This window comes from Lissotriton vulgaris, unplaced genomic scaffold (genome assembly GCF_964263255.1).
Source record: "Lissotriton vulgaris unplaced genomic scaffold, aLisVul1.2 SCAFFOLD_3001, whole genome shotgun sequence".
NCBI classification, from domain to species: domain Eukaryota; kingdom Metazoa; phylum Chordata; class Amphibia; order Caudata; family Salamandridae; genus Lissotriton; species Lissotriton vulgaris.
In genome coordinates, this window is record NW_028247606.1 from 172,382 (window position 1) to 200,269 (window position 27,888).

The 27,888-nt window shown below is 49.7% G+C and overlaps 1 protein-coding gene across 4 annotated transcripts in view; it reads left to right on the top strand.

Moving 5' to 3' along the window:
• The window catches only part of LOC147665137 (anionic trypsin-2-like), a 39,906-nt gene extending 14,645 nt beyond the window's left edge, over positions 1-25,261 (top strand). The window contains exons 3-6 of one of the 4 annotated variants that reach the window (XR_015305029.1): positions 121-380; positions 5,519-5,649; positions 24,326-24,549; positions 24,778-25,261. Coding sequence is in view for 1 of the 4 variants with exons in the window: in XM_086949740.1 (XP_086805866.1) it covers positions 121-380; positions 5,519-5,649; positions 24,326-24,475 (541 nt within the window). In the remaining 3 variants the exon portion in view is untranslated. Of the gene's footprint in view, positions 1-120; positions 2,270-2,302; positions 5,227-5,518; positions 5,650-24,325 lie in introns of those variants that run through there. The other 3 variants (XR_015305030.1, XM_086949740.1, XR_015305028.1) reach the window with 3 other exon arrangements.
• The last annotated feature ends 2,627 nt before the right edge of the window (positions 25,262-27,888 follow it).

Sequence of the window (27,888 nt, forward strand, 5' to 3'; positions counted from 1 at the left end):
CCCCTGTGGCATAATTGTCCTTCTTCTCTTTCTCCCACAGCTCCTGTGCCATGATTGCCCTTCTTCTCTTTCTACTACAGCCCCTGTGCCATGATTGTCCTTCTTCTCTTTCTCCTACAGCCCCTATGCCATGATGATCATCCTTGGGGACCACAATCTGAACATCTTCGAGGGCAGAGAGAAGATGATGAAGATTGACCGCATTGTGTGGCACCCCAGCTACGACTACCAGACTCTGGACCACGACATCATGCTGATCAAGCTCTTCCACCCGGTGCCCCTGGACGAGACGGTGCAGCCCGTGCCCCTGCCCGCCGGGTGCCCGGCGGTGGGCGACATGTGTGTGGTGTCTGGATGGGGCAACACCCGCAGCGACACAGGTCAGTGGCCTCCGCCTTCCTTGTGCGGCCTGCTCCTTGGTGCCCTTGCCCACCAGCCTAGTCTGAGGACTGACCCTCCACTGCCTCAGTTGGAGGCTCAGGGCTTCACGCCAGCTTGGCACAGCTTCACCAGGTGGCATGGACACCTTCTTCATACCACCCTCCATGTTGATTGGCCTGAATTCTGGGGGCCTGGATGCTGGTCAGAGGCAGTCAGGGTCTTCACGGATCCTTTCTGTTCATCAGTTGACACTCCCAAGGGTGCTGTGTGCCCGTCCTCCAGCTCCTTGTACATTGGCACACTATTGCATTGGGGGGAGTGCCCTGCCTGAGATAAGGGTGCCCAGCAGCAATGGTATCGTAGCAACAGTGGCACCCAGATACTTTGATGGCAAGCCACAGGAAACATCATGTGCTGGTGGTTGGTGGCATAGAGGGCATCAATGCTTGGTGTACATCCCTGGTGGCATTGATTGCCCAAGGGGTCGGCACACAGCATTGGTGCCACAGATTGCCCAAAGGGTAGGCACCTGGCATTGGTGGCATAGTTGGAGCTGATGCTTGTTGTGTGGGTCCAGTGTGGCATAGATTGCCCAGGGGGTCGGCACATGGCGTTGGTGGCATTGATGGCGCTGACACTTGTAGTAGGTCCTTGATGGCATAGACTTGTCAGTACGGCCCTATGCAGCTCTTTAAGGCTCCCGTCCTGCCCAGGACTTCAGATTTAAAGATGGGCACCACCCTGCGGGACACATGCTTCGTGCCATCATAAGGGCGCAGAGATAGGACCTGACTTCCTGATCTCTGAAGAGAAGCCCAGTGTGGGTCCCCAGAGAGGTCAGACAGCACAGGGTGGGACCCAGAAAAGAAAGACGGCCCAGCTGGGGCCTCAGAGGGCAGACAGCCCAGGGTGGGGCCCCAGAGGAAAGATAGCACAGGGTGGGACCCAGAGAAGAAGACGGCCCAGGTTGGGGCTCCAGAGAGGAAAGATGTCCAAGAATGGTACCAAGAGAGGACACTCAGGCCAGCTTTGGGCCCAAGAGGGGAAAGAGGGGTCCAGCATGAGACCCTAGTGAGGAAAGACTCCCCGAATGGGACAGACCGCCCAGGGTGGGGCTTAGAGAAGAAATATAGATCAGGGAGGGGGCCCAGAGAGGACAGACAGCCCATGGTGGGGCCCCAGAGAGGAAACACATCTCAGGATTGGGCCTAGAGAGGAAAGACGGCCTACGGTGGGGAACCAGAGAGGACAGGCAGCCCATGGTGGGGCCCGAAAGAGGACAGACAAACCACAGTGGGGCCCAAGAGAGGACAGACAGCCCACAGTAGGGCCAAAAGGAGGACAGACAGCCCAGCATGGGGCCCTAGCGGGGAAAGACGAACTATCAGTGGCCTTCGACACCGTCTCCCACTGCATACTAGTCACGAGACCACACAACGCCGTCATACAAGGAACAGCCCTGGACTGTGTCTGATCATTCCTCACCGGAAGAAGCCAAAGGATCAAACTCCCAGCTTTCCTCTCCGACCCCACGGAAATCGCCAGAGGAGTCCCACAGGGGTCATCACTGAGCCCGACCCTTTTCAAAATCTACATGGCCCCCCTCGCAGCCATCGTCCGACAACATGGCATCAACATTGTATCCTACGACGACGACACCCAGTTCATCCTCTCACTCACCAAAGACCATACCACTGCCAAACTCATCTTCCAGAAAGGAATGAAAGAAGTCGCAGTCTGGATGACCAACAGCTGCCTGAAGCTCAGCGCTGAGAAGACAGAAGTCCTCGTCCTTGGTACCACCCCTTCTGAATGAGACAGCACCTGGTGGCCGACCGCCCTCAGAAGCCGCCCTTCCCCGTCAGACCACGCCAAGATCCTCAGCATCGTACTCGACTCATCACTCACCATGAACCGACAGGTCAAAACCGTCACCTCCAGATGCTTCAACACTCTCCACATCCTCCACAAGACCTTCAAATGGATCCCCCCTGAGTGTAGGAAGACAGTTAACCCACGCACTCATCACCAGCAGACTGGACTATGGAAACTCACTCTAAGCCGACATTAACAAGTCCTTACTCCGCAAACTCTAGACAATACAGAACACCGCCACCAGACTCGTCCTCGACATCCCCTGACACAAACACATCAGTCAACAATTACGAAGTCTCCACTGGCTCCCCGTGGAGAAAAGAGTCACTTTCAAAATCCTCACCCACGCCTACAAATGCCTATACAACAACAGACCCAAATACCTCAACGACAGAATCAACTTCCACGTACCCAAAAGAAACCTCTGATCTTCCAACCTTGCACTGGCCGAAATCCCATGTAGCCACAGAGCCAGAGCAGGCGGAAGTTCCTTCCATCACATTGCAGCCAAGACCTAGAAGCAGACATCAGACGTGCCCCCTCCCTAAGCACTTTCAGGAAGACCCTCAAGACCTGGCTCTTCAGCTAAACAGATCTGCAGACCGCTCCCCCTCAGCGCCTTGAGACCCTCACAGGTGACCCTCACTGCTTGACACAATATCCCTGGACGTCGCCTTCCTGACAGAGACCTGGTTTAACGACTCCTCCGCACCCGACATCGCCATAGTAATCCCAGACGGCTACAAGATCATCCGCAGAGACCGCACCAACGGAGTCGGAGGAGGAATCGCCATCGTCCACAAGTACAGCATCAGGGTCTCGACTAGCACCGACGGCGCTCTCAGCACCGCCGAACACATGCATTTCCATATCCCCACAGACCCTAATTCCACCCTCAGAGGCACCCTCGTCTACCGACCCCCCGGACCCCGCCCCCAGTTCAGCGACTCCATTGCGGACTTGATCAGCATGCATGCCCTAACCTCCACTGACTACATCCTCCTCGGAGACCTGAACTTTCACCTTGAGAACGGCAACAACTCCACAACCCTGATCGATAACCTTGCCACCCTCGGACTGAAGCAACTCGTCACAACACCCACCCACTCCGCCGGCCACATACTCGACCCAGTCTTCTCCTCAAGCCCGTACGTCTCCATCAGCCACACCACGAACTCCTCTGGACCGACCCCGCTGCATCCACTTCGCCTTCTAGAAACCCACCACACACCACCCCACCCAACAGATCCCCGCTGCTGCTGGAGCAAAATCACCGAAGACCAACTACACGCAAACCTCACTCTCAGCCCACCCACCAAACCCTCCAACCCTGACGACGCTGCCCACAGCCTCAGACGCTGGATCGAGGACTGCACCAATACCCTCGCCGACGAAACCCCCCCACACAGAGACACCAGCAAGAGGGCCAACTGGTTCACACCAGAACTCCTAGCCTCCAAGAAAGCCTGCCGTAAACTAGAGAAGAAATGGCACAGTGAACAAACTCCGGACAGCCACGCAGCACACAAGGACTCCATCCGTAACCACCACCACCTCATCCAGGCGGCCAAGAGGACCGCTTCAAAGACCGCCTCGACAACAATGCACACAATAGCAAGGAGCTCTTCAACATCGTGAAGTAACTCTCCAACCCCAGCTCCAACACCTATATCCTGCCGTCGCAAGCCCTGTGCGACTCCCGCACACGTAGCCAGACAGCACAACCTCAACATAATCTCCTACGCCGACAACACTCATCTGATCCCCTCCCTCCCCAAGGACCCCATCTCCGCCAAAGCCAACCTCCACGACGAAATGAAGGCTGTCGCCGACTGGATGAAGACCAGCCGTCTGAAGCTGAACTCGGACAAGACGGAGGTTCTCATCCTCGGCTCCAACCCTTCAGCCTGGGACGACTCCTGGTGGCCAACGGCACTGGGGGCAGCCCGACACCCACCGACCACGCACGCAACCTGGGAATCATCCTCGACTCAACACTCTCAATGACCAAGCAAGTCAACGCCGTCTCCTCCTGCTTCAACACCCTCCGCATGCTCCGCAAGATCTACAGATGGATCCCGACGGATACAAAAAAGACGGTCACCCAGGCCCTTGTCAGCAGCAGTCTCGACTACGGAAACGCCCTCTACGTGGGAACCCTGACCAAGCTCATCAAATGACTACAATGCATCCAAAACGCCTCGGCACGACTGATCCTCAATGTACCATGCCACGGCCACATCACCCCCCACCTGAGAAACCTGCACTGGCTCCCCATCAACAAGAGGATATCCTTCAAGAAAGCGTAAAAGACTCTTCAACCACGGCCAGAAGAGCGCTCTCAGTGCCCTGTTGACACATGAAACTGGTCTGAGTGGGTTGGAGGTAGTTGTTTTACTCAAGAAAAGCTGCTAGTAAGGAGTTAACATATTTTTCTGCTAAATAGCTTATTCCTGGCAGCACGGAAATGGGGCAATAATTAGCCCATTCCTCAGGATCCCGATTAGACTTTTTCAAAAGAGCTTTGACTCTCGCTTGTTTCCATAAAAGGGGGACCTGCCCCATTAAGAGGGAGAAATTTATCACGTCCTGGATAACTGGGGAAACTATCTCAGAGACCTGTGTAAGAATAGTCGGGGAGCGGGGTCTGCCGGGAGCCTGCCAAAACCATGGAGCCACAACCCAAACGCAAGGAGTGGGGGACAGGACATTTGACACTTGATCACCTCTGAATGACTCTCTTACTGTAGTTATGTCTGGTTTTCTTTTATTTTATATATGTTGAATGAATGTTGTATATAATTTTGCAGACATGTTTCTTGAACCCTTGTGGTTGGATGCTGAGCGTTTTGTAACCAGCGTTGCCACTTTTTCAGGACAAAAATACCAGTTATTTGTTGTTGTTTTATGAGTTTGCAAAGGCCCAGATATTATACCAACTTGAACACCGTATGTGTTCATTTGCAACAAGACTTTTCAGCCTTCGTTCACTTTAATTATTAGTCGGGACCCTTAACGCAGTACGAAGACACATTTAAAATTGCTTTCTGTTTGTATTTGCTGGTCAAAGTATTTACAGATAAGGGTTAAAAAATCTGGCTTTAGGGGAAGTTGCTTATTTTTGTACCGGCCTGGACATGAAAATACCAGTGGTTCTGGTTGAAAACCGACCAGGTGACCACCCGAAGTGTAACTCCTTCCTGTGTGTCATTGTGCAGTGATGAACCCGAAGTGTAACGTCTTCCTGTGTGTCATTGTGCAGTGATGAACCCGGACCGTTTGCAGTGTGTGGACGTCCCCATCCTGAGTCACGCCGACTGCGAGAAGTCTTACCTTCTGACCAGCACCATGGTGTGTGCCGGCTACTTCGAGGGAGGCAAGGACGCCTGCCAGGTAACTGAGTGGTGGCCACCATCCTGGCTAAACCAGTCAAGGACGGGGCCAAGCTCCGCGCGGGCCCAACACTAGGGACCGCCTTCAAATGAACACCTGTCCAACAGCAGAAGGTCCACATTGGGTCCGGTAATGGGGCAAGACTCCAGTGTGTGATGACCCAAGGGGGGGGGGGGGGGGGGGGGGAGACAACGGCAGAAGTTGGAGGCAAGTCTGTGACAGGACCGGGGGGTATACGCAGGCAGGGAAGGGGCAGTCTAGTCTGTGAAGGGCCCAAAAAAAGAGGGTCTAGACACAGGGGAGAGTTAGAATTCAGAATGTGAATAGGATGGGGGGATATACAACAGGGGATGTTAATGTCCAGTCTGTGATGGGGCCATGGGCAGTATAGACTAAGGGGGAGTTAGGGTCCCGTCTGTGACTGGGCCAGGAAGGGAAGGACAACAGGGGGAGTTGAAGAGAGTCCAGTCGGTGATGGGTCCGGGGGTATGGACAAAAAGGGACTTAGCGTGCAGTCTGCCACTGAACCCGGGGGGGGAGTATGGACAATGGTGGGTATAGTCTGTGACGGGGAAGTGGGGTATAGACGATGGGGAGGGTTGGAATCTAGTCTGTGACAAGGCCGATTGGGGGTAGAGACAATAGGTGGATTTAGAGTCCAGTCTGTGACGGGCCGAGAGGGGAGTATAGACAACGGGGGAAGCTGGAGTTCAGTCTGTGATGGGGCTGGAGGGTACAGACAACAGGGGGAGTTATGGCCCAGTTTGTGACACGCCCTTTCGGGGGAGGGTGTATTATTGACAATAGGGGGAGTTAGAGTCCAGTCTGTGACTGAGCTAGAAGTATCCACAACGAGGGAAGTTAGAGTCCAATATATGACAGGGTCTGGGGTATAGACAATTTGGGGAGTAACAGTCCAGTCTGTGACAAGGTCCGGAGGGTAACCGTTGGAGCAAACCATATCCAATAAATTTCTCTATCAATTCCAGAAAAAAATGTAAATACAACCTTCTCAAATAAGTCCCTGAAAGACTAATAGCAGCTACCTACTACAAGGCCAACAACGATCACCTGAAAACTGACCTCATCTTTTACTCCCAACACCCGGCAAAATGGAGAGACGCCTTCCTACTCCACATGCATATCTCAAAGTCACCAACAATTGCTCATGGAATGAACTCCCAACCGTCCCTTCCAAAGCTTTAGGGGGATCTCTCCATGGCTAACGCCAGAACAGGGAACATACGAATCCAAGCATCCAGCCAGCACCTCAGCATCTTTGATGGACACTTCCCGAGGCTTCTTGCCTCACTAACACGAGTTGTTTCTACTATCAACCGTTCGCTCTTGCTGCCTTCCTTGACAGTCGCGGGCAGATTTACAAGCCCCTTGCGCCACTTTTGCGCCACTTTTAACATGGGAAAAGTGATGCAAAAGTGGCGCCAGGGGCTTGTAAATCTGCCCCTCAGTCCCTAACTCACCTCCCCCAGGACTCCTCTACCACTCAAGCCACCACTGCTCCCCCTCACACCACACCAGCGTCCAAGGAGTGTCAATCCATCCAACATCTCACACACCTTACACTTGATCACACGACCATGCTGCTCCTCAACATGCTTACCAGAACTGAGCGCACCAGCCCGGCTTCCAGTCCTTACCTTACTCTTACCCTCTCAAACTCGACTCTCCTTACTCAACTCTCTGAACCCAAACTAACCCTCCACTTCTTCCCAACTTGATGACTCTGCCCCCAAAGGCTCTACTCTTCATGACATAGAACCCAAAAAAAACTTGCTGGGCTCAACCAGAGATCATCACGTCCCAATAAATCTGAATTCAATCAGGGTAGCCATCAGCCCAAAAACACTGCTAAGTAGACAGACTTCAGACCTATGACTAAAATGACGATCTTAAAAATAATAGCAAACTTGAAGCCTTCTGGCTACACGTCCGACCCAATGCCCTGACCCATAGGACAGAACCTCAACCATATCATCTCCCCGCTCCGGACCAAATCAGTAATGCCTCTCAGTCGAAAAGTAAGATCTTCTCCTATGGTTACCCCCACTTTTTTGCCTGATACTAAGCTGTTATTGACTAGTCTGACTGGGATCCTTCTAATCAGGACCACAGTCTATCCGGCAGAACACAGCGGGTCAGACTCCCCCCTTTCCTTTTGGACCCTACACCTACCACCTGCGGACTCCCCCAGGGGTCCTCCCTCAGCCCTACGCTCTTCAATGTCTACATGGCTCCGCTCACCCCCATCGTCAGAACCTACGGACTCAACATCGTGTCATATGCAGACGACACCCAACTCATCCTCTCCCTATCCAACAAATCCAACACCGCCAGACACAACTTTCGAGAAGGTATGGAAGCCGTCGCCAAATGGATGAAGAGCAGCTGCCTACAACTAAACACCAACAAAACAGAAGTACGCATCATGGGCCCAAATCACAACGCCTGGAACAACACCTGGTGGCCTCCCGCCGTCAGTGCCCACCCACCCCCATGGACCATGCATGCAACCTTGGAATCATCCTGGACTCTGAGATCAAAATGGACCACCAGATCAACTCAGTCTCATCTTCCTGCTTCCACACCCTCCGCCTTCTATGTAAGACCTTCAAATGGATCCCCCTCGAACACAGAAAAAGCATCACCCACGCCATGGTCACCAGCAGACTCGACTATGGCAACGCACTCTATGTCGGAATAAACAAACACTTCACCCGCAAGCTCCAGACCATCCAAAACGCAGCCGCAAGACTGGTCCTCAATCTACCAAGACACTGACACATCTCCTAGCACCTGCACACACTCCACTGGCTCCCCATCGAAGCTAGAGTCACATTCAAGATGCTGACCCACGCTCACAAGGCCCTCCACAACACCGGACCAGCATACCTCAACAGCCGACTCAACTTCCAAGCACCCCAAAGGACCCTACGATCAGCCCAGCTCTTCTACGCCGAGGTCCCCCGCACCAGAAAGACAAGATCAGGCGGCTGCTCCTTCTCCTTCCCCACAGAAAAAGCCTGGAAGGACCTTTCGCTCCACCTCAGACAGCCAACATCACTCCCCATCTTGATAAGAAACCTCAAAACTTGGCTCTTCGACAGACCCCCTCCTTGATGGACTGGAACCTGCACCTCCGCTCCTCCCAGCACCTTGAGACCCTCACAGGTGAGTAATCTCACTCTACAAGCATGTGATTGGTTGATTGATATAGGTTTCGTATATCTAAGGGTCACTGCACTTAAATCCTATAAGTCACCCCTGTAGCAGGCCTTTGCAATCCTCAAGGCAAGGTGCGTGGTTCTAAGTGAGAGGGTGCCCCTGCATGAGCAGGACACCCCTACAGGCTACGGAGTCCATTCTCCCGGATTGTCAGTGAAGCAGCCATATAATATATAGAGGGGCATGGCTTAATTACACGATGACCCTCTCAAAAACGGCTGCAAAGAATCCTATGATGTTTGGTATTAAAAATGTTGGAATCGTACTCCCACATCATTTGACGGTATGATTCCAAGCACTGGAAGAGCGCTCCGTTAGGCTCTCAGTGTTCCCGGTGCCAACCTTCTAGGCCGGACAGCACAAAATGGTTGCAGAGACATGATTCTGCCCTCCTGCTGCTAAGCCAAGCGCGAGCAGGGGAAGGCAGAACAATAGGCATCCAGTCACAGGAAGGTGTGACCACATCCCAGACAGGGTTTAGTGTATTAGGCCTGGGTGGGTGCTCTTGCCAGCGCCACTCAGTCTGCATGAGGGGCACATTTGGTGTCCCCATGCATAGTCCAGTTCAAACTAGCTCTGAGAGCTTTTGGCTCCTGATCTGGCGTGAAACTGGACAATGGACAGGGGAGTAACCTCCCACCTGTCCGGACCCTCCCCTGGGATGGTTCCCTGAATCTTCCCAACCCTGTCCCTAGGGTACTTAAGGGCTTCCCTGGGTGTTCGTCCCTAGATTCGTCGTGGGATAAGATTCAGATCAGACATCACTTCTTCTACCATCTGCGCACTCTGGACTTCGTTTGGGCTCAACTCCGTCTCCCGTCCAGTCTGCTGCATCCTCTGTGCCTGTGCACCATACAGGAACCTTCCAAGGCCTGTGAAGCGTCAAAAATGCCTGAAGGAATCGTCTTTGGAGTGAAGGAGTCAATCCACTGCATTTTCAGGGAATTCAACTAAGTCGACCGGTGGTTTGCAGATCCTGAGCTCCTTCCGACTCCGTGGGCTCTGCAACACAGGTGGTGGTTTTCCTCAGCTCCCGAGGCCTGCCCTACCCTCTCACCAAGTTTGAGGCCAGTATCCCTAGTTGGGGTTGGAATAACTGAACCCCTGTGCAGTTCATCCAACTTACAGTTGCAAAGGCTTGTTGGCTTCTTTTCAAGACGATCTTCGGGTTCCAAGTAGCCCCAACCTCCAGCACCACCAGTGCCCAGAATCTTCAGCCACACCGCATCATGTGCATCGTGGACTGCGTCTTTTGGTGAGCTCACGAATCAAGAATCTGGACACTCTTTATGGGGCCTTATGCCTTTCTAACTCCATCCACTCCCCGTGCATCACCCTGGACAAGAACATGTTCATGGTGGAGAGCATCAACAACTCCACCAAAGGAGAGCTTTGCAGACTCCGACACCTCAAGAAAGTAAAGCTGTTTATCCCACTGATGATTTTAGATTTCAGTGCAATCACTTGTCATCTCAAAACTTGACGATGATAATTCTCCCCTTACAATAACCCCTAAATGTCACCCAGAACCCATTAAAGCTGCTCTTAACGCAGCTGGCAGACTCCTCAGAGGTCCCAAAACATGTGATCTCATCTCTCCTGCCCTCAGTAGTCTCAAATGTCTTCCCATCGAAGGCAGATTGCATTTTCCAGACAGCCGGCACCACCCGCAAACTGCCTCATAGACAAAAAAACTTAGAAATAAAATCCCAAGCGCTGGAAGAGCCCGGGCTCCGAGAAGCTCCAACGCTTCTTCTCGACCCTACAAACTTCAAGAAGAAATCATCTCAATCTCGCTCCTTCTCAGGTAATGCTCCAAACATCTGGAACTCGCTCCCTAAAGGTCTCCGCTGTGACCCGCTACTTTCCTCAGGTCAAATCTCTCCTCCTCACAGGCAAACTCCTTGCTCCTTGTTTTTTGGTTCCCTCATTCATTAACCCCTTCCGGACGGTAGCATTACCTGTTCAATTGCATCCGGGTGACGTGCTCAGTCGCCTTTTAGTCCCTGATGCCTTTCGCCTCCATGTACCCTGTGTTTGACTCCATAACCATAGAATGCTGGACTGTCTTGTGACGTTTACATTAATAACTGCTTTTGTACCTCATAGAAACGTATTTATGTACTTACATCACTTGTAAAGCACTCTGATACCCTCATGTCTATCAACCGCCATATAAAACAAAAAAAAATAACAAAATAAAAAATTAGGGGGAGTTAGAGTCCCATCTGTGACAGAGTCAGGGGCTACAGACCGCGGGGGGATTAAGTCCAGCCTGTGACGGGGAGGGGGGTCTAGACAAAGGGGAGAGGTAGAGTCCAGCCTGTGACCGGAGGGGGGGGGTATACAACAGGGGGAGGTAGAGTCCAGTCTGTGCCTGAGTCAGTGGTGAATTCTGACTGGCCCTTCACTCTCTGCCAGGGGAGGTATGGGGGTTTTAGTTTAATTTAAGCTGGACATGCGCAGTCCTCAGGAAGGTAAGCAACCAGTTGCAGTTTGATTTCACACTGAGGCCTGTGTGCAGTTTGGTACCACAAAGACAGATTTAATGCTTTCTTGTAAGTATGGACGGAAAATCCGTTCCGCTCGTGGATTTTGAGGATTTTCGGTAAATTTGCAATGCGCGAGATTCGCAAATTTCCCGCAAAATCCGCGAGCGGAACGGATTGGGTCAAAAGTTCAAGCTGACTTTTGTAACTCTTTTAGAATGGCGCCGGCAAGCTGCCAGAGCCATTCTAAAATAGTTACAAAAGTCAGCTTCAACAGGAAGCACTAATAGATAAAGTAAAGCTGGTGCTCGAGTTGAAGCTCAAATTCAGTTACACAATCATTAATCACCCCAAACTTGGGGTGATTATTGATTGTGTAACTTAATTTGACCTTCAACTCAAGCACCTGCTCTACTTTATCTATTAGTGCTTCCTGTTGAAGCTCTTTGTAGCTATTTTAGAATGGCGCTCGCAAGCTGCCAGAGCCATTCTAAAATAGTTACAAAAGTCAGCTTCAACAGGAAGCACTAATAGATAAAGTAAAGCTGGTGCTCGAGTTGAAGCTCAAATTCAGTTACACAATCATTAATCACCCCAAACTTGGGGTGATTAATGATTGTGTAACTTAATTTGACCTTTAACTCGAGCACCTGCTTTACTTTATCTATTAGTGCTTCCTGTTGAAGCTCTTTGTAGCTATTTTAGAATGGCGCTGGCAGCTTGCCGGCGCCATTCTAATTGGGGCTGAGGGCAGAAGGGCACAAAAGTGGGACAGAGGGCAGAAGGGGTCAAAAAATGAGTGGGGCAGAGGGCAGAAGGGCACAGAAACGAGTGGTACAGAGGGCAGAAGGGCATAAAAAAACGAGAGGGTGGCAGTGATTAACCAGGCAAAAAAAAAAACAGCGAACACGCAAAGCGCCCTGCGAACACCCGCGAACACGCAAAGCGCCCCGCGGGCACCCGCCAACACGCAAAAATCCGCAAATTCGCACAAATTCGCGAATTTTGCGGAATGCGAATTCGCAAATCTGCAAATTCACGGATCGCGAATTCCCAAAATTCGCCCATGCTTACTTTCTTGCACCTAAAACAAGAAGCACATGGTCCAGTGCAAGCTTCTCTCACACACAGAACAGGTACAATACTGCGAGCAGCTTCTCTCAGACGCAGAACAGATACAGTGGTGGGAGCAGCAGAGCAAGCTTCTGTCACATTCAGAAATGTAGCTATTCTGGGTCTGACAAAAGCTTGCACTGCTGCTCCCAGCGGTGTACCCATTCTGGGTCTAACAGAAGCTTGCACTGCTGCTCTCAGCGATGTACCATTCTGGGTCTGACAGAAGCTTGCACTGCTGCTCCCAGCGCTGTACCCATTCTGGGTCTAACAGAAGCTTGCACTGCTGCTCCCAGTGCTGCACCCATTCTGGGTTTGACAGAAGCTTGTGAAGGACTGGGTTTTTCTAAGACCCAGCGGTGCCAGGGATAACACCTGAAACCTTCGTGGGTTACCTGTTCCGGCGTACAAATGACAGAGACACGGGACACATCCTTCGGCGTCAAATATTCGAGGTTTATTTACTGCAGGGAACACAGAAGTCACGAGAAGTACATAACATGTATGTTCAAGGAGACTGCTTCGAATTGTATCTGTGGATCACTCCTTTTATACAGTTTTTCATCATAGGACAACATGACAAACAAAAGGTTACAACCCGGTTCCCACAGTAAATTTCATAGGGGGTCGCTTTCATGTATTCAGGGCCCGGAACATAATTACAGTAGCATTTGCCGGTTCCCAACTGTAAAAGTACATCTTCCCACCATTAGTGCATTCCGTTCGGCTGTAAACGAATCAAGGAAGAGTCAGAAACAGGTGCAGAGGAAGACAAGGATAGCGAACAGATTGAAAAGAGTGTAAGGGGTGCTATCAGAAACACGATTGCAGGGATCAAAGGAGACATGCCTAATGAATGCACAACTGAGACAATAGACCGGCACGGCAAGATGAGCCTCAAGCGGGCCATCTGTCTTACAGTGTCATCCCCCTCGTCATAAAGACGTCCTCAAAAGAACATGTGTCTTCCGCAAGAGTTTGGGAATCCCAGGGTCACGAAGCGGACAGTGTCCGTTCGCTGGCTACCTGAGGGCAAGAAACAAAATGGATGCCGTATCTAAGATGGAACCCGTGGGTTCAGATGAAGAAACCCACGAAACAGACAAACGGTTTAGGTTAGCACAGCGAAAACGCGTACACCCACTAAACTCGTCATTTGCGGTTCATAGATACCAGACTCGACCATATTCGGGCGAGTCGAAAACACCACTTACAATTGTCACGGAACCTCAGACGCTCCTTTTGCCCTCATGTAGGCAAGCACTAGTCATAATCAGAATCGATCTCGATATTCATCAGACCATCCAGATGCTGCTGCAACATTATTCTATCCATCAATGCTTCTTTGGTAACAGGTGGCCGTCTTATACACGTTGTGGCACAGAGGCCACATAAGGCAGGACCACACTGCACACAAAGACAACACGTGAACAGAAATGCTACAACAACCCCGATGATCATCAGAATCTTCCAACCCCACGTCGACATCAGGCCCCAAAACCTCCCGAGTAGCGTCCAATCACCTACGTCCACGTGTATGGACTCGGAGATCTTATGCAACTTCGAGATGGCTTGATAGACAGTTGGAGCGTTGTCAGGAATGAAAATGCAGCAACTCGAATGGATCACCTTACATACTCCACCTCTATCTGCAAGAACAACGTCTAAAACCATACGATTTTGCAACGTCATAAGCTTGTCAGCCTGAAGCTCTGCTGTAATGTTACCAAGGGCACTTGCAGTGATATTCGCGGTCGATTCCACCACTCGAGTCAACTGTCTCAGGTTCCTACTATTGATCATAGGTCCCCAAAACGGCAAGAAACCCTTAAAGAAGTCTCCTGCTTCTTGACCGGCAGTGTCCTCTTCGCTAATCACGCCTCTCACAACTCTGGTCTTGTGATAATCCGACCCTACAGTAAAGGTCGGCGGCAACAAATTCGCAATATAACATGTGCCTGAAAAGTCACGAGGCAACCATGTATATGCGCGGTCATAACAAACAAAGTAAGTACCTTTGGCAGTCAGAAGAACAGGGGAAGACGCCGTCGGCAAAACATACGTTTCGGTACAGGCACTCCTCCCGAGCTGAGCTAGCGGGCTTCGGCCAAGAGCTTTCAGACAGAAATTACCGAGATGGGGTGCGATCCAGATCGGAGACGAACTTTTAAGCTGCCGATCACCCACTGACATACTATACTCAGCCTCACTCAGATCTCTGTATGCTCGCACCTCTTCCTCTGGGATAAGCGATGCGTCGAAGATATCCCTATCTAAATCGGCAATCGCTCTTGCCAAAAGCTTGTGGTACGGGCCAGGACCATGATCTGCAGTGTGTGGCTCTCGATGGGGGTAGAAATCTAGTGCACTACGAAACATTGTTTGAAATGTTCGAGCTGAACCCTGGGAACTGTAAGGAAGGACCAAGTACGGAATTCCCCTATCAGTGGTATGTGGCATTAACCCACACACCCAACAGTTGGTAGTGTTCATCACCAACTGATGCTGGTGAAGGAGCTGAACAAAGGAATTGTTCATAAATATTGCACGTCTAACCTGCTCGTGTTGGGGTACGATGTGAAAAGAATGAGGAGAAACAGTGGAAGTAGGTTTTGGTTCAGAGGAAGGGGTAGGTGAAGCAGGAGGCAGTAGTGATTGTATCGTATAATACACTCCACCCACCAGTAACGAAGAAACAGTTAGGAACAGTAGAAACACCTGAAACATAAAGCATTTGGTACGTACGACCCTATGCAGTTCGGATCTTTGCGCTTGAGTCTTCTCCACTTCCAACAACTTTGAGAATGCCATCCTCTAAAACCGTCCGCAACGTTCTTGACGCACTTCGTTCTGTGTAGCAATAGTCAATCCCAGGAGTTCCTAGGAATCGACGGCCTCCAACCTAGTGTCAGGACCTACTAAACAGAAGGAAGTACCCGCACGGCCCTACGGTTAACCCGGATGTAAGGTTCTTTTAATCAAACAATATATACAAAATCTCCTAGCTGTGGAGAAAAACACACATGTGTGGAAAAGAACTCAGAATACAAACAGAAACCACAGTTTTTCAAAAGTGTTCAGAGTGATAATGGGGGTAACGTGAATTTCAAAAAGGAAGAAGCAAAAATAATTTTATTTGTCTCTAGTATTGGAACGAAGAAAATATCTGCTCCTTCCAGGACGAGTCTGCTCTTCAAACAATTGATCGGATGATGAAACAGAGTCCTGTCGGTCAGACGATAGTACAGATCTTGACTTCTCCAATGACAAAGGTTCAACAGAGTTATTTGGCTGCACTGAAGTATCTCCCACAGGCTGAGCGTCACTGAACGGCACAAAGTTCGGCAAAGCTTCGGTTTCAAATGAGGCGATGCCTGTCCTCACCCACGAGTCCGCTGGTAAAGGTATTGCCACCTTTTTGGTGTGGGTGGCGTGCACCCAATGCTTGCGACCCTCCAAACGAACAGCAGTTCTCGTGGCGAGGAGCACTTGGAAGGGTCCAATAAACCTCGGCTCAAGGTTTCGCTTTCGGCCAAAATTCCTAGTAACCACCCAGTCTCCGGGTTGGAGCTGGTGGCCTGGACCCTCCGTCTGCGCCGGCAGTGCTTCAAAGACCTGTTGATGAATTAACCTCAGTTTAGCAGTCAGATCATGAAGGTAATCAATTAGCATTGGATATTCAAGATTTGTAAATGCACTGGGTCTAGGAACCCCCCAAATATTTGCAGGACGGCCGAACACAATCTCATATGGGCTGAGCCCTACTCGAGAGTGTACAGTCGCCCTGGTTGACAGGAGAGCCAAGGGCAAAGCGTCGGGCCACGAGAGACCAGTCGTAGCCTGAATCTTTGCGAGTTTTAATTTTAGAGTACCATTGTACCCCTCAACCAAACCTGCTGACTGAGGATGATTGGCGCTGTGGAATTTTTGTGTAATTCCAAGGCCCTTACACACACTCTTCATCACACTCCCCACAAACTCACTTCCGTTATCAGACCATACAATCCGTGGCATCCCATACCGAGGAAAGTATTCCTTCAGTAGGACTTTCGCTGTGGACAGGGCAGTATTGTCTTTGAGAGGGTAAGCTTCAATCCATCGGGAGAATGCACAAACCACAACTAAAACGTATTTCAGGTTATTACATTGCTCCATATGGATGAAGTCCAACTGAATTACCTCAAAGGGACATGTAGGAGGAGCAAAATGGCCAGGGGGTGTAGGAGTGCCCTTACCAGGATTGTACATCATACATATCATACAATTCTTGACCAATCTCTCAGCACACTTAGCGATACCATCATTCTTCCATACAGGGGACAACAACTTGCAGATACCTTTCGCGCTAATATGCGATAAACCGTGTGCCATGGTCACAACAGCCAGCACATATGCATCCGGCAACATCCATCTTTTATTCTCCGACAAATCAATCCAACAACCATTCGCATCCAACTTTCCTGTGCTTTCCTTCCCCTTGGTCTTTTCAGTTTTGGTGGCCTCATTCTGAATCGCTTTCACACTTTCAATAGTATCCTCACACATACCAGTTTCTGCAGGCCACCTTACCGAACTCGTTACATACATTCTAGTTGTAAGATTTTTCGCAGTCTCCTTAGCAATCTCATCAGCAAACGCATTGCCACGACCAACATCATCCGTCACCTTACGGTGTGCACTACATTTAATAATCGCCACCTGCTTGGGCAATGTAAGTGCATCCAAAAGATCATTTACAAGCTGTCCGTGCTGGATTTTCGTACCATGCGATGTCATAAAACCTCTCTCTCGCCACAATCGTCCAAAGCTATGAGCAACACCAAAGGCATACTGACTATCGGTAAACACATTCACCCGCTTTCCTTTGGACAAAACACACGCTCTCGTCAAAGCAATTAGTTCTGCCGCCTGTGCAGAATTCTGATTCAGTCTCGCTGTTTCCACAACCGTACTTAACGTTACCACAGCAGTCGTCACATCACCATTCGGCAACTTAAAACACGAACCGTCCACATACAAAGTACCATCGGGTTCTTCCAATGGAGTGTTTTTTAGGTCAACACGACCCTTCGTTTCTTCCTCAGTTCGCAAATAACAATCGTGTGGTGGTACCTCGTCTGATTCCATATTGGTTGGCAACAAAATCGCCGGATTTAGAACATTGCAGCGCTTTATTTGAATGTGACTTGCCAAAAGCGTCAACTCATAACCAGACAACCTTGCACTCGTCAAGTGTTGGGTTTTCGTACGATTCAAGAGAGTATCAACTGCATGCGGAACCATCACCGTAAGCATATTATCCATGACCAATCCTGCAGATTGTCGGATGGACACCGCAGCTGCCTCTGTCGCTCCTAAACAACTCGGCAATGCTCTAGCTACTGGGTCCAAGGTCGAGGAAAAATATGCACATGGACGCTGCTTACCGCCAAATTGTTGCGTCAAAACACTCAACGCACAACCTTCCCTCTCGTGAACGTATAGTGTAAACGGCTTACTGTAGTCAGGAGTACCTAACACAGGGGCCAAACACAACGCATCACGCAGTTCAGAAAAGCTTTTCTGACACTCTTCCGTCCATGGCAAAGGAGTTGGAACATCCTTGCACGTGAGAGCTACCAATGGTTTCGCTAGCAATGAAAAATTTGGAATCCATTGCCTGCAGTATGATATGATACCTAGAAAGGCACGCACATCTCTCTAAGTTGTTGGCACAGTCATTCGAGCGATCGCTGCAATTCTCTCTGGGGTCAACCTTCTTCCCTCCTTTGACAATAAGTGACCTAAATAGGTTACTTCTTGGCAACAATATTGCAGTTTAGAAGGTGACACCTTGTGATGTAAGTCACAAAGATGTTGCAACAAAGACACCGTAGCAGTTTTGCAAATGTCTCGTGTGTCCGCAGCCACCAATAAGTCATCGACATATTGGATCAAGGCCACACCAGCCGGTAATACAAACGCATCAAGTTGACTCTTCAGGGCTTGGCTGTATATCGATGGACTCTCACAATAGCCCTGAGGAGCGCGTTTAAACCTAAAGCTGCGACCACCTAACGAGAAACCGAATAGGTCCCTGCTCTCCTCAGCAATCGGAATGCTAAAGAAAGCATTCTTCAGATCGATCACGAGAACCAGGATGCAGATGCTGGAATCAGAGTCAGTAAAGCCGTGATATCAGGCACCACAGGGAACTGAGGAACTACAATTTTATTCACCTCCCGCAAATCAATGACAAAACGATAAACAGGAGGCTTAGATGGATCAGTGCGTTTTAGAATAGGTAACACAGGACTATTACACACGTTTCCCCGAGTCTCCTCGATAACATCTTTCTCGATCAAGTCATAGATGATCGCTAACAACGCTCGCTCACCATCAAGGGAGATACGATACTGGGGAATACGTGGTAATCGCACATTCGATTTCAATTGGACAACATAAGGGGAGATGTCAAGCAGGCCCACGTCATTGGGACCTGTTGCCCACAAAGATGCAGGAAGAGAACTCAATTCTGGTGGGAGCTTATCAAGTGACAAGTACATAGGAGAGATTACTCTCTCACCCAATGTAAGCTTTACTCCCGCAGGAGAACAATACAAAGTCGCATACAAACGTTTCAGCAAATCCAGACCCAAAAGATTTTCACCACAACCAGTAGTCAAAATCAAAAGAGCTTCCAGCTCACGAGGCCCAATTGTAAGGGGCAAATGGCGAGAAACCGGATTGCTAACAGGGGCGCCGGAGAATCCAACGGAAACATTTGTTAAGCCAGACAAAGGTGCACCAGGGAGTTTCGAATGCATGATGGAACTTTTCACTGCACCAGTGTGCAACAGAAAAGGCTCAACTACGCCCGAGGTGGCAACTGCGACGTAAGGCCCTCTCTGATCAACCGGAACTGATACTACTCCCTCTCCTTGTCTATGGCTGTCCTAGTAATTACCGTCATCAGTACCCTGATCAACGTAATAATCGTCCACATTGTACTGCGCGGATCTACCTGATGATGAACCACGCTGATCAAAACAATTATTGGAATCAGAAGAATTATAAGAACGCTCATTTTGATTCTGAGTAACACCACGACCTCTACCTTGTGAAGCCTGTTGAGGACCACTACGACCTCCTCTAGATGAATTTCCATTATTCCGATCGCGCAAAACCGGACAATCAAATTTCAGATGACCCTCACCTCTACAATAGGCACACTGATTGTACCCAAGCATAGATCTCTGCGAAGGAGAGTCCTTCCGCGACTGCGACCTAGCGGGCTGTGATTGCGATCTATTCCGTTGCTGAGAATCATTTTGATTTGAGCGCGGAGGATACGCTTGTTGTAACAGAACTTTCGTTTTGAGCTCTTTCGTCTTTTTATCTGCACGATCTTTTCCTCTTTCTCTCTATTTTCATAATATTGAGCCGTAGCCAATATCTGGGCAGAAGTAGAAACAGCCCACGCACTCTCTGAATTTCTTAATTTATTGCTTAGGTCAGGCAACAAATTTGATACAAATTTATCCACAAACAATCTCTGACCTCCCTCAGTGCCCATATCTTGACCACTATGATTAATGAATGCCTCCTCAAATCTCGTAAAGAAATCGGAGACACTCTCGTCCTTCTTTTGCTTACAAGCAGACAATTTATCCCAGTTAATTTTCATTGCTGGCATAAGTGTCTTCATAAGGGTAATTATTCTCTGGGGCAAAGCCGCAATTAACTGCTCAGGCTTAGCCCCACCAACCTGCAAACCATCCGCGGCTGTAAGTGCAGCCCAATCACCACCTAATTCAGCTGCATGATCTTCATGACGTATTTTTGCCCATACCGGTTGCGGTACGACATTTCCAAACAACATGTCGATGTCGGCAAGATTCATTATCGTAGCATCCACTAGTTGAGACAGTTCTTTATAGTACCCTGCAGGATTTTTGCGAGGGTCAGGCAAAGATTGCTTTACCTGCAAAACTTCCGATCGCTTCCATGGGAGGTGTATCCAAACTCTCTGAAAGTGTGGCAGGACCGGAGGAGCAGCACCAGGGTTACCTGGCATATACACTGGTGGAACTTCACGCATGGGGAACTGACCAGGCGTCGACATCCATTCCTCATGTTCGTCTTTAAACAATGCATGAGGCATTACAGTGGAACGAAAAGATAGTAGATGCTCGACAGCGCGTCTAACATTGCTACCCACGATCATACCACTCGAAAACTGAAGCTGAAGTTCAGTTACAGCGGCCAATACATCATCTGCCGCATCAACTGATATTTCATCACGTAAGAATTTGCACATTTCTTCGAACACAAATCTCTGTGTTGGCTCGTTAAATTGGGAGAAGGTATCAACAACTATGCGTGGAGGATTCTTGAGGGGATACCTAATCCAATTTTTCGCCATTTTAAATAGCGTATCACGTTCCCTACCACTAGGAAGCTGACTTCGTCTTTGGGGAGCATCAGAATCAGCAGACCCGAGAATTGGTCCAAGAGGAGAGTAAAAGTTAGAAACAATATTAGGAATACGTCGCCGAACAGACGAGGAAGAGGAGAGAAGTAAAGGGGTAACAACAGGAGGACCAAAAACAAGAGGAGCAGGAGCAGTAGGAGTAGCCACAAGAGTGGAAGTAGCGGGGATAGTAGTTTGAGAAGGTATAGACGGTGGAGCAGTAGGGACAGGAGCAGGTAGAGGAATGGGAACAAGAGGATTCGCAAAGGTAGGACCAGGGACAGGCTGGTTAACAGCTGCCGGAACAACAGGTTGAGGAACAGGGGAACCACAGGGATTGTGGTATCCTGTGCATATGGAGGTGGCGACTTCAGTAGATAGGACAACAAAGGATCCTCTACTGCTTCCTCTCCCTTCTTTTCCGTACCCGTCAGTAAAGCGGGATAACATTTATCCACTGTCATACGTTGTAATCTATCAAAAATTTCCTTTTCCTTCTCTTCTTTGTCTCGCTGAAACTGCTCTGCATTTCTCATCGTTGTAACAATACCTTCTCTCTTATTACGTTTAAGCTGCTTGATTTCTTTCTCCTTGGCTTCTTTACGCCATAACCGAAAGGAATCAAACATGGCCGGCCTTGCTTTCTTTTGAAACAATTTAGCTTCCAGATTATCTAAAATCGGGGTCTCAAAACTACCATGAGGTGGCCAACTAAGGACACCATCATTTTTAGTGTAACGAACCCAGCAATCATTGAATGCGATAGGACCCACACCATGGCGACTATATAATTCGTAAATTGGAGTTCCAACTGGAGGTATCGGGCACGAGTCCTCCAATCGGGAATCCGCACCACAACCTCTAAAGCAACTGAACAAAGTACTATGGCCAGGCATCGTGCACACTAACCAAGTTTCACAAACGTCAAGGGTTATTGGATTACAATATCCCTGCAAAAGTGCAAAAACCCTCGTTTTTTGGCGACTGCAGACGTCAAATAGAACAACTAAGAACAAAATACGAAGAACCACAAATGCAATGGAACCATGCAACAACTAAGCACCCACAAAGACTAAGGATTCTGGGAGCGACCCACAAATACTTAACTCAAAGAACAATGGCGTCACCAGGAAGGCCCGTCAATCGTCTCGCTGTACCAAGGTCTACACCGGGCGCCAAAACAGGTCTACAGTCAGGGCAGCAGTCCGTCGTAGCCGTCAGGAGGCGGGGATCTTCGCGGGAAAGGTCTTCGGGCCACTTGTTTCGACAACAGGATCGATGAAGCGGGGTGCACCTTCCCTCGGAGATTTCACACGAATTTCCTCACGATCGTCGGGCTTTGGACCGGTACCACTGATCGAGCCCCACGTTGGGCGCCAACTGAAGGACTGGGTTTTTCTAAGACCCAGCGGTGCCAGGGATAACACCTGTAACCTTCGTGGGTTACCTGTTCCGGCGTACAAATGACAGAGACACGGGACACATCCTTCGGCGTCAAAGATTCGAGGTTTATTTACTGCAGGGAACACAGAAGTCACGAGAAGTACATAACATGTATGTTCAAGGAGACTGCTTCGAATTGTATCTGTGGATCGCTCCTTTTATACAGTTTTTCGTCATAGGACAACATGACAAACAAAAGGTTACAACCCGGTTCCCACAGTAAATTTCATAGGGGGTCGCTTTCATGTATTCAGGGCCCGGAACATAATTACAGTAGCATTTGCCGGTTCCCAACTGTAAAAGTACATCTTCCCACCCTTAGTGCATTCCGTTCGGCTGTAAATGAATCAAGGAAGAGTCAGAAACAGGTGCAGAGGAAGACAAGGATAGCGAACAGATTGAAAAGAGTGTAAGGGGTGCTATCAGAAACACAATTGCAGGGATCAAAGGAGACATGCCTAATGAATGCACAACTGAGACAATAGACCGGCATGGCAAGATGAGCCTCGAGCGGGGCCATCTGCCTTACAGTGTCATCCCCCTCGTCATAAAGACGTCCTCAAAAGAACACGTGTCTTCCGCAAGAGTTTGGGAATCCCAGGGTCACGAAGCGGACAGTGTCCGTTCGCTGGCTACCTGAGGGCAAGAAACAAAATGGATGCCGTATCTAAGATGGAACCCGTGGCTTCAGATGAAGAAACCCACGAAACAGACAAACGGTTTAGGTTAGCACAGCGAAAACGCGTACACCCACTAAACTCGTCATTTGCGGTTCATAGATACCAGACTCGACCATATTTGGGCGAGTCGAAAACACCACTTACAATTGTCACGGAACCTCACTTGCACTGCTGCTCCCAGCGCTGTACCCATTCTGGTCTGACAGAAGCTTGCACTGCTGCTCCCAGGGCTGTACCCATTCTGGGTCTGACAGAAGCTTGCACTGCTCCCCCCAGCGCTGCACCTGTTCTGGGTCTGACAGAAGCTTGCACTGCTGCTCCCAGCGCTGCACCCATTCTGGGTCTGACAGAAGCTTGCACTGCTGCTCCCAGCGCGGTACCCATTCTGGTGTGACAGAAGCTTGCACTGCTGCTCCCAGCGCTGTACCCATTCTGGGTCTGACAGAAGCTTGCACTGCTGCTCCCAGCGTTGTACCCATTCTGGGTCTGACAGAAGCTTGCACTGCTGCTCCCAGCGTTGTACCCATTCTGGTCTGACAGAAGCTTGCGCTGCTGCTCCCAGCGCTGTACCCATTCTGGTCTGACAGAAGCTTGCGCTGCTGCTCCCAGTGGTGTACCCATTCTGGGTCTGACAGAAGCTTGCACTGCTGCTCCCAGCGCTGTACCCATTCTGGTATGACAGAAGCTTGCACTGCTGCTCCCAGCGTTGTACCCATTCTGGGTCTGACAGAAGCTTGCACTGCTGCTCCCAGCGCTGTACCCATTCTGGTCTGACAGAAGCTTGCGCTGCTGCTCCCAGTGGTGTACCCATTCTGGGTCTGACAGAAGCTTTCACTGCTGCTCCCAGCGCTGCTCCTGTTCTGGGTCTGGTGATACCTGTCTGGATCTGAGAGACACTTGCACTGATGCTCCCAGCGCTGTATCCGTCTAGGTCTGGTGATACCTGTCTGGGTGTTGTTTGATTGGATCCTACATCACATTTACACTGGAATCCATTTTTTCTGGGATAAGTGCACACAAGAGGGAAGGAACCTACATGGCCTGGGTGGGGTATACTATGAACTGGATAAGAAATAGGAAGGAAGAAGGACAGGAGTAGAAGGGCTGTAGATGGAGAGGCTAGGTCAGGCAGAGTCAGGCACTCAGAGTCAACGTACCTTTTATGACGGGGGTGGTTGGATAAGAGCTGCTGGCGGAATAATGGTCACGGCTTGTTTTGGTGGATGATTCTTCTTCGTCTTTCTCTCCTGGTGCAGGGTGACTCTGGAGGGCCACTGGTCTGTGGTGGTGAACTCCATGGCATCGTTTCCTGGGGCTACGGCTGTGCAGAGAGAAACTACCCAGGGGTCTACACCAAGGTCTGCGCCCTGCTGCCCTGGATCCACAGTACTCTGGCATCAAATTAAACCCAGAACCATGAAAGGCCAGCCGAAGTGAGGACCACTCCAGTGCCTACTGATAGAATCCAACACCTCATGAGGCCGGCCGAAGCGAAGACCACTCCTGTGCCAATCCATAGAATCGAACACCACTAGGAGCCGGCCGAAGCGAAGACCACTCCTGTGCCAATCCATATAATCGAACACCACTAGAGGCCGGCCAAAGCGAAGAACACTCTTGTGCCAACCGATAGAATCCAACACCTCTTGAGGCTGGCCGAAGCGAAGAACACTCCTGTGCCAATCCATAGAATCAAAAACCTCCAGAGGCCGGCCGAAGCTAAGACCACTCCTGTGCCAACCCATAGAATCGATCACCTCTAGAGGCCGGCCGAAGCGAAGACCACTCCTGTGCCACTCCATAGATTCGAACACCTCTAGAGGCTGGCCAAAGTGAAGACCACTCCTGTGCCAACCCATAGAATCGATCACCTCTAGAGGCTGGCCAAAGCGAAGACCACTCCTGTGCCAACCCATAGAATCGATCACCTCTAGAGGCTGGCCAAAGCGAAGATTACTCCTGTGCCAATTTATAGAATCGAACAGCTCTAGAGGCCAGCTAAAGCGAAGACCACTCCTGTGCCAATCCATAGAATCGAACAGCTCTAGAGGCCCGCCGAAGCGAAGACCACTCCTGTGCCAATCCATAGAATCAAACACCTCTCAAAGCCATACGACTGGACTCTTTTCTGCTAGGATAAATATTGGTGTGGCTACTGCACAACAGCACAATAAAAAGTTTTGGTAGCATCAGAACACTTTGTTTCACGATTTTGTTGAGGGAAGAAGTGATATTGGATGTCAGGTGTCATTACGCTGTCTAGACCTTCGGCTCTGGGCCACAGTCTGAATCCATGGGGCGCCTTGGGTTCCACTCAGACTCTGTGCCTCCCACATTTCAACACTGAAGCGTGTGGGTTCAGGTCACCTGGTGTGAGCAGTCAGAAGGGTTTAATCTTGAAACAGGCAATCTCACCCAGAAGAGGGTTTCCAGGTCTCTTGTGAATGTATGACCCTAGGCTCTAATCATAGACGGACAGGAAGAACGTTCTAAGCTTTTGGGCCATAGTTACAGGAGTGTAAGTGTTTGCATCCTGTTAGTTTTGGAATTTCCCTCCTATTTTGTCTCAAAGACGTTAATTTTCTGAGGCTAGTGAGCTCGAACAGTTCATACTTACTCTTGCAGGAGGGTGTGGCACAGCAACACATAAACACAAACACTTGGGGCCTGCTTTAGATGTCGGCAGACGGGTCACTCTATCAAACAGTGATGAATAACCCATACATTGAAATATAAATCCCATTATATCCTATGTAATTTATGTTTCGACAGACGGGATAACCCTCACCAATGTGACAGACTAACCCGTCCGGCAAGACCAAATTCAGGCACTAAATATGAATACATTGTCTTTACAGGTTTTTAATCGATAAACGTATATTACTTTTCTAATTCTTGCATTCAGTATACTAGAAAAACCTTCTACATTTGAGACTTTACTCAAGTCCTTATAGATATCATGGTGGTCTTGTTCAGACTCGTTGGGGCGTTTGGTAGAGGAGTTCTTTCCCTTCATCTCCAGTTTCTGTTACTTCATAAACTGTGCCCTTCCTCGCCTCCCTTCATCACTCTGCCCTCATTGGAACTTAACTCTGATGCTAAGCATTGTTCCAAGGTTCCCCTTTTCGATCGGCTGCAGTGGGATTCCCATTGGTGTTGACTAATGAACATCGATTTCTTCCCCTGAGAAGCCCAGCGGCCCAAACCACTACAGCTAGAATCATGTTCATTTGGGCCGAGAAGAAGCAAATGGCGATCGCTTCGTCCGCTGGTCTCATTCAACGCCGAAAAGGCATCCGACAGGGTGGATTGGGAGTCCATATGAGCTCATGGATGAAATGTTTATCCCCAGTACTTTACTGAATGGATTCAAATACTTTATTGCACTCTGCAGGCCTGGGGCCCGATTCACAAAGGTAAACTGAGACGAAAGTATAACTTTATGACTTTCGGTATTCTCAAAGGGCATTTGCGAGTAGTAAAGTTAGTTTTGGGCTCCGTTTAACTTAAGTTTGCACTCCAAAACTTAAGTTGAACTGAGACAAAAGTCTAACTTTACTACTCGTAAATGCCCTTTGAGAATATCAAAAGTCGTAAAGTTAGATTTTCGGCTCAGTTTACCTTTGTGAATCGGGCCCCAGGTTTTTATATATTAAAAAAGCTCCCTCACATTTGAAGTCGGTCAAGATACCCACCAAGGGTACCAGCTTTATTTATTTCAGTCTGAAAACTTTAGTGTATGGTTCACCGAAAGCACCTAACAAGGATGTCCGCTTTACCCTGCACTCTGTGCCTCATGTGTGAGGCACAAAGCCCCTGTTGTGAAACAGAACACACATTTAGCATTCAGTCGAACACAGCTGATGAGATTTGGTTGAAGGTGTCCCAGGCCATGTAGATGCCCAGGTTTCCAGTCAAGCTCAGGGCCAGGTTCACAAGCTCATTGCGCCGCCGGCGCGTCACTTTTTGTGACCCACTGGCAGCGCATTTATCTGCCCCATATTTACAAGGGCATGTAAAGCCACCCTGAGTGGCTTTTCCTCTTCTTGTAAATACGGCCCCTTCACACGCAGCACTTTGCATGAGAGGGGCGTTCCAAGGGTGTTGCTGTGGGTGTTCCCACGCAACACCCATCATGAAGTTAGAATCGGAGGAAAGTGGCGGGCGAACAACATCTTACAGCGCAGACCGTCTCCTCCTGGTGTATAATACAAGTGGCAGTCGGCTGCTCGGACCTTCCGCCTTCTGCAGCCAGTCCTTCCTGCCGCTGTGCACAACAGCACTCTGCCTTCTAGCCGCTGTCCTGGACAGGGAAGTGAAGTTTTATTCTTTTCAAGTCATTGTCCAGACAGCCTTCTATTTCACTTTCACAATAAAAGATGCACATTCACGCGATCTGTCAGGCCTGCCTTCGGGAATTGTCGGATTGCCCTGCGGGCCAGTGCGAAGAATCCAAGGAAAGCACGCTGGACGGCGTAGCTGGGGATTGCGGCATAAGATCTTGGCAATGAAAACATTTCTTCTTGTTGCGCCTCGCTACGCCACCTCTAGGGTGGCGTAGCATTCAGACGCATCTCTAGATTTGCGATTCCTCGTAAATCTGGAAATATGGCTGGTTCTGTGGGTGTTGCGTTGGAACACCCACATCAACACCCATGGAACGCCCCTTCCACCACAGCGCTGCGTGTGAAGGGACTGTATTTACAAGCAGAGGAAAAGTCACAAAGGGTGGCTTTTCCTGTCCTTGTAAATATAATGGTGCAGCAAGATGCGCCGTCGGTGCGTGACGCAGGGGTGGCGCAGGGGGCTTGTAAATTTT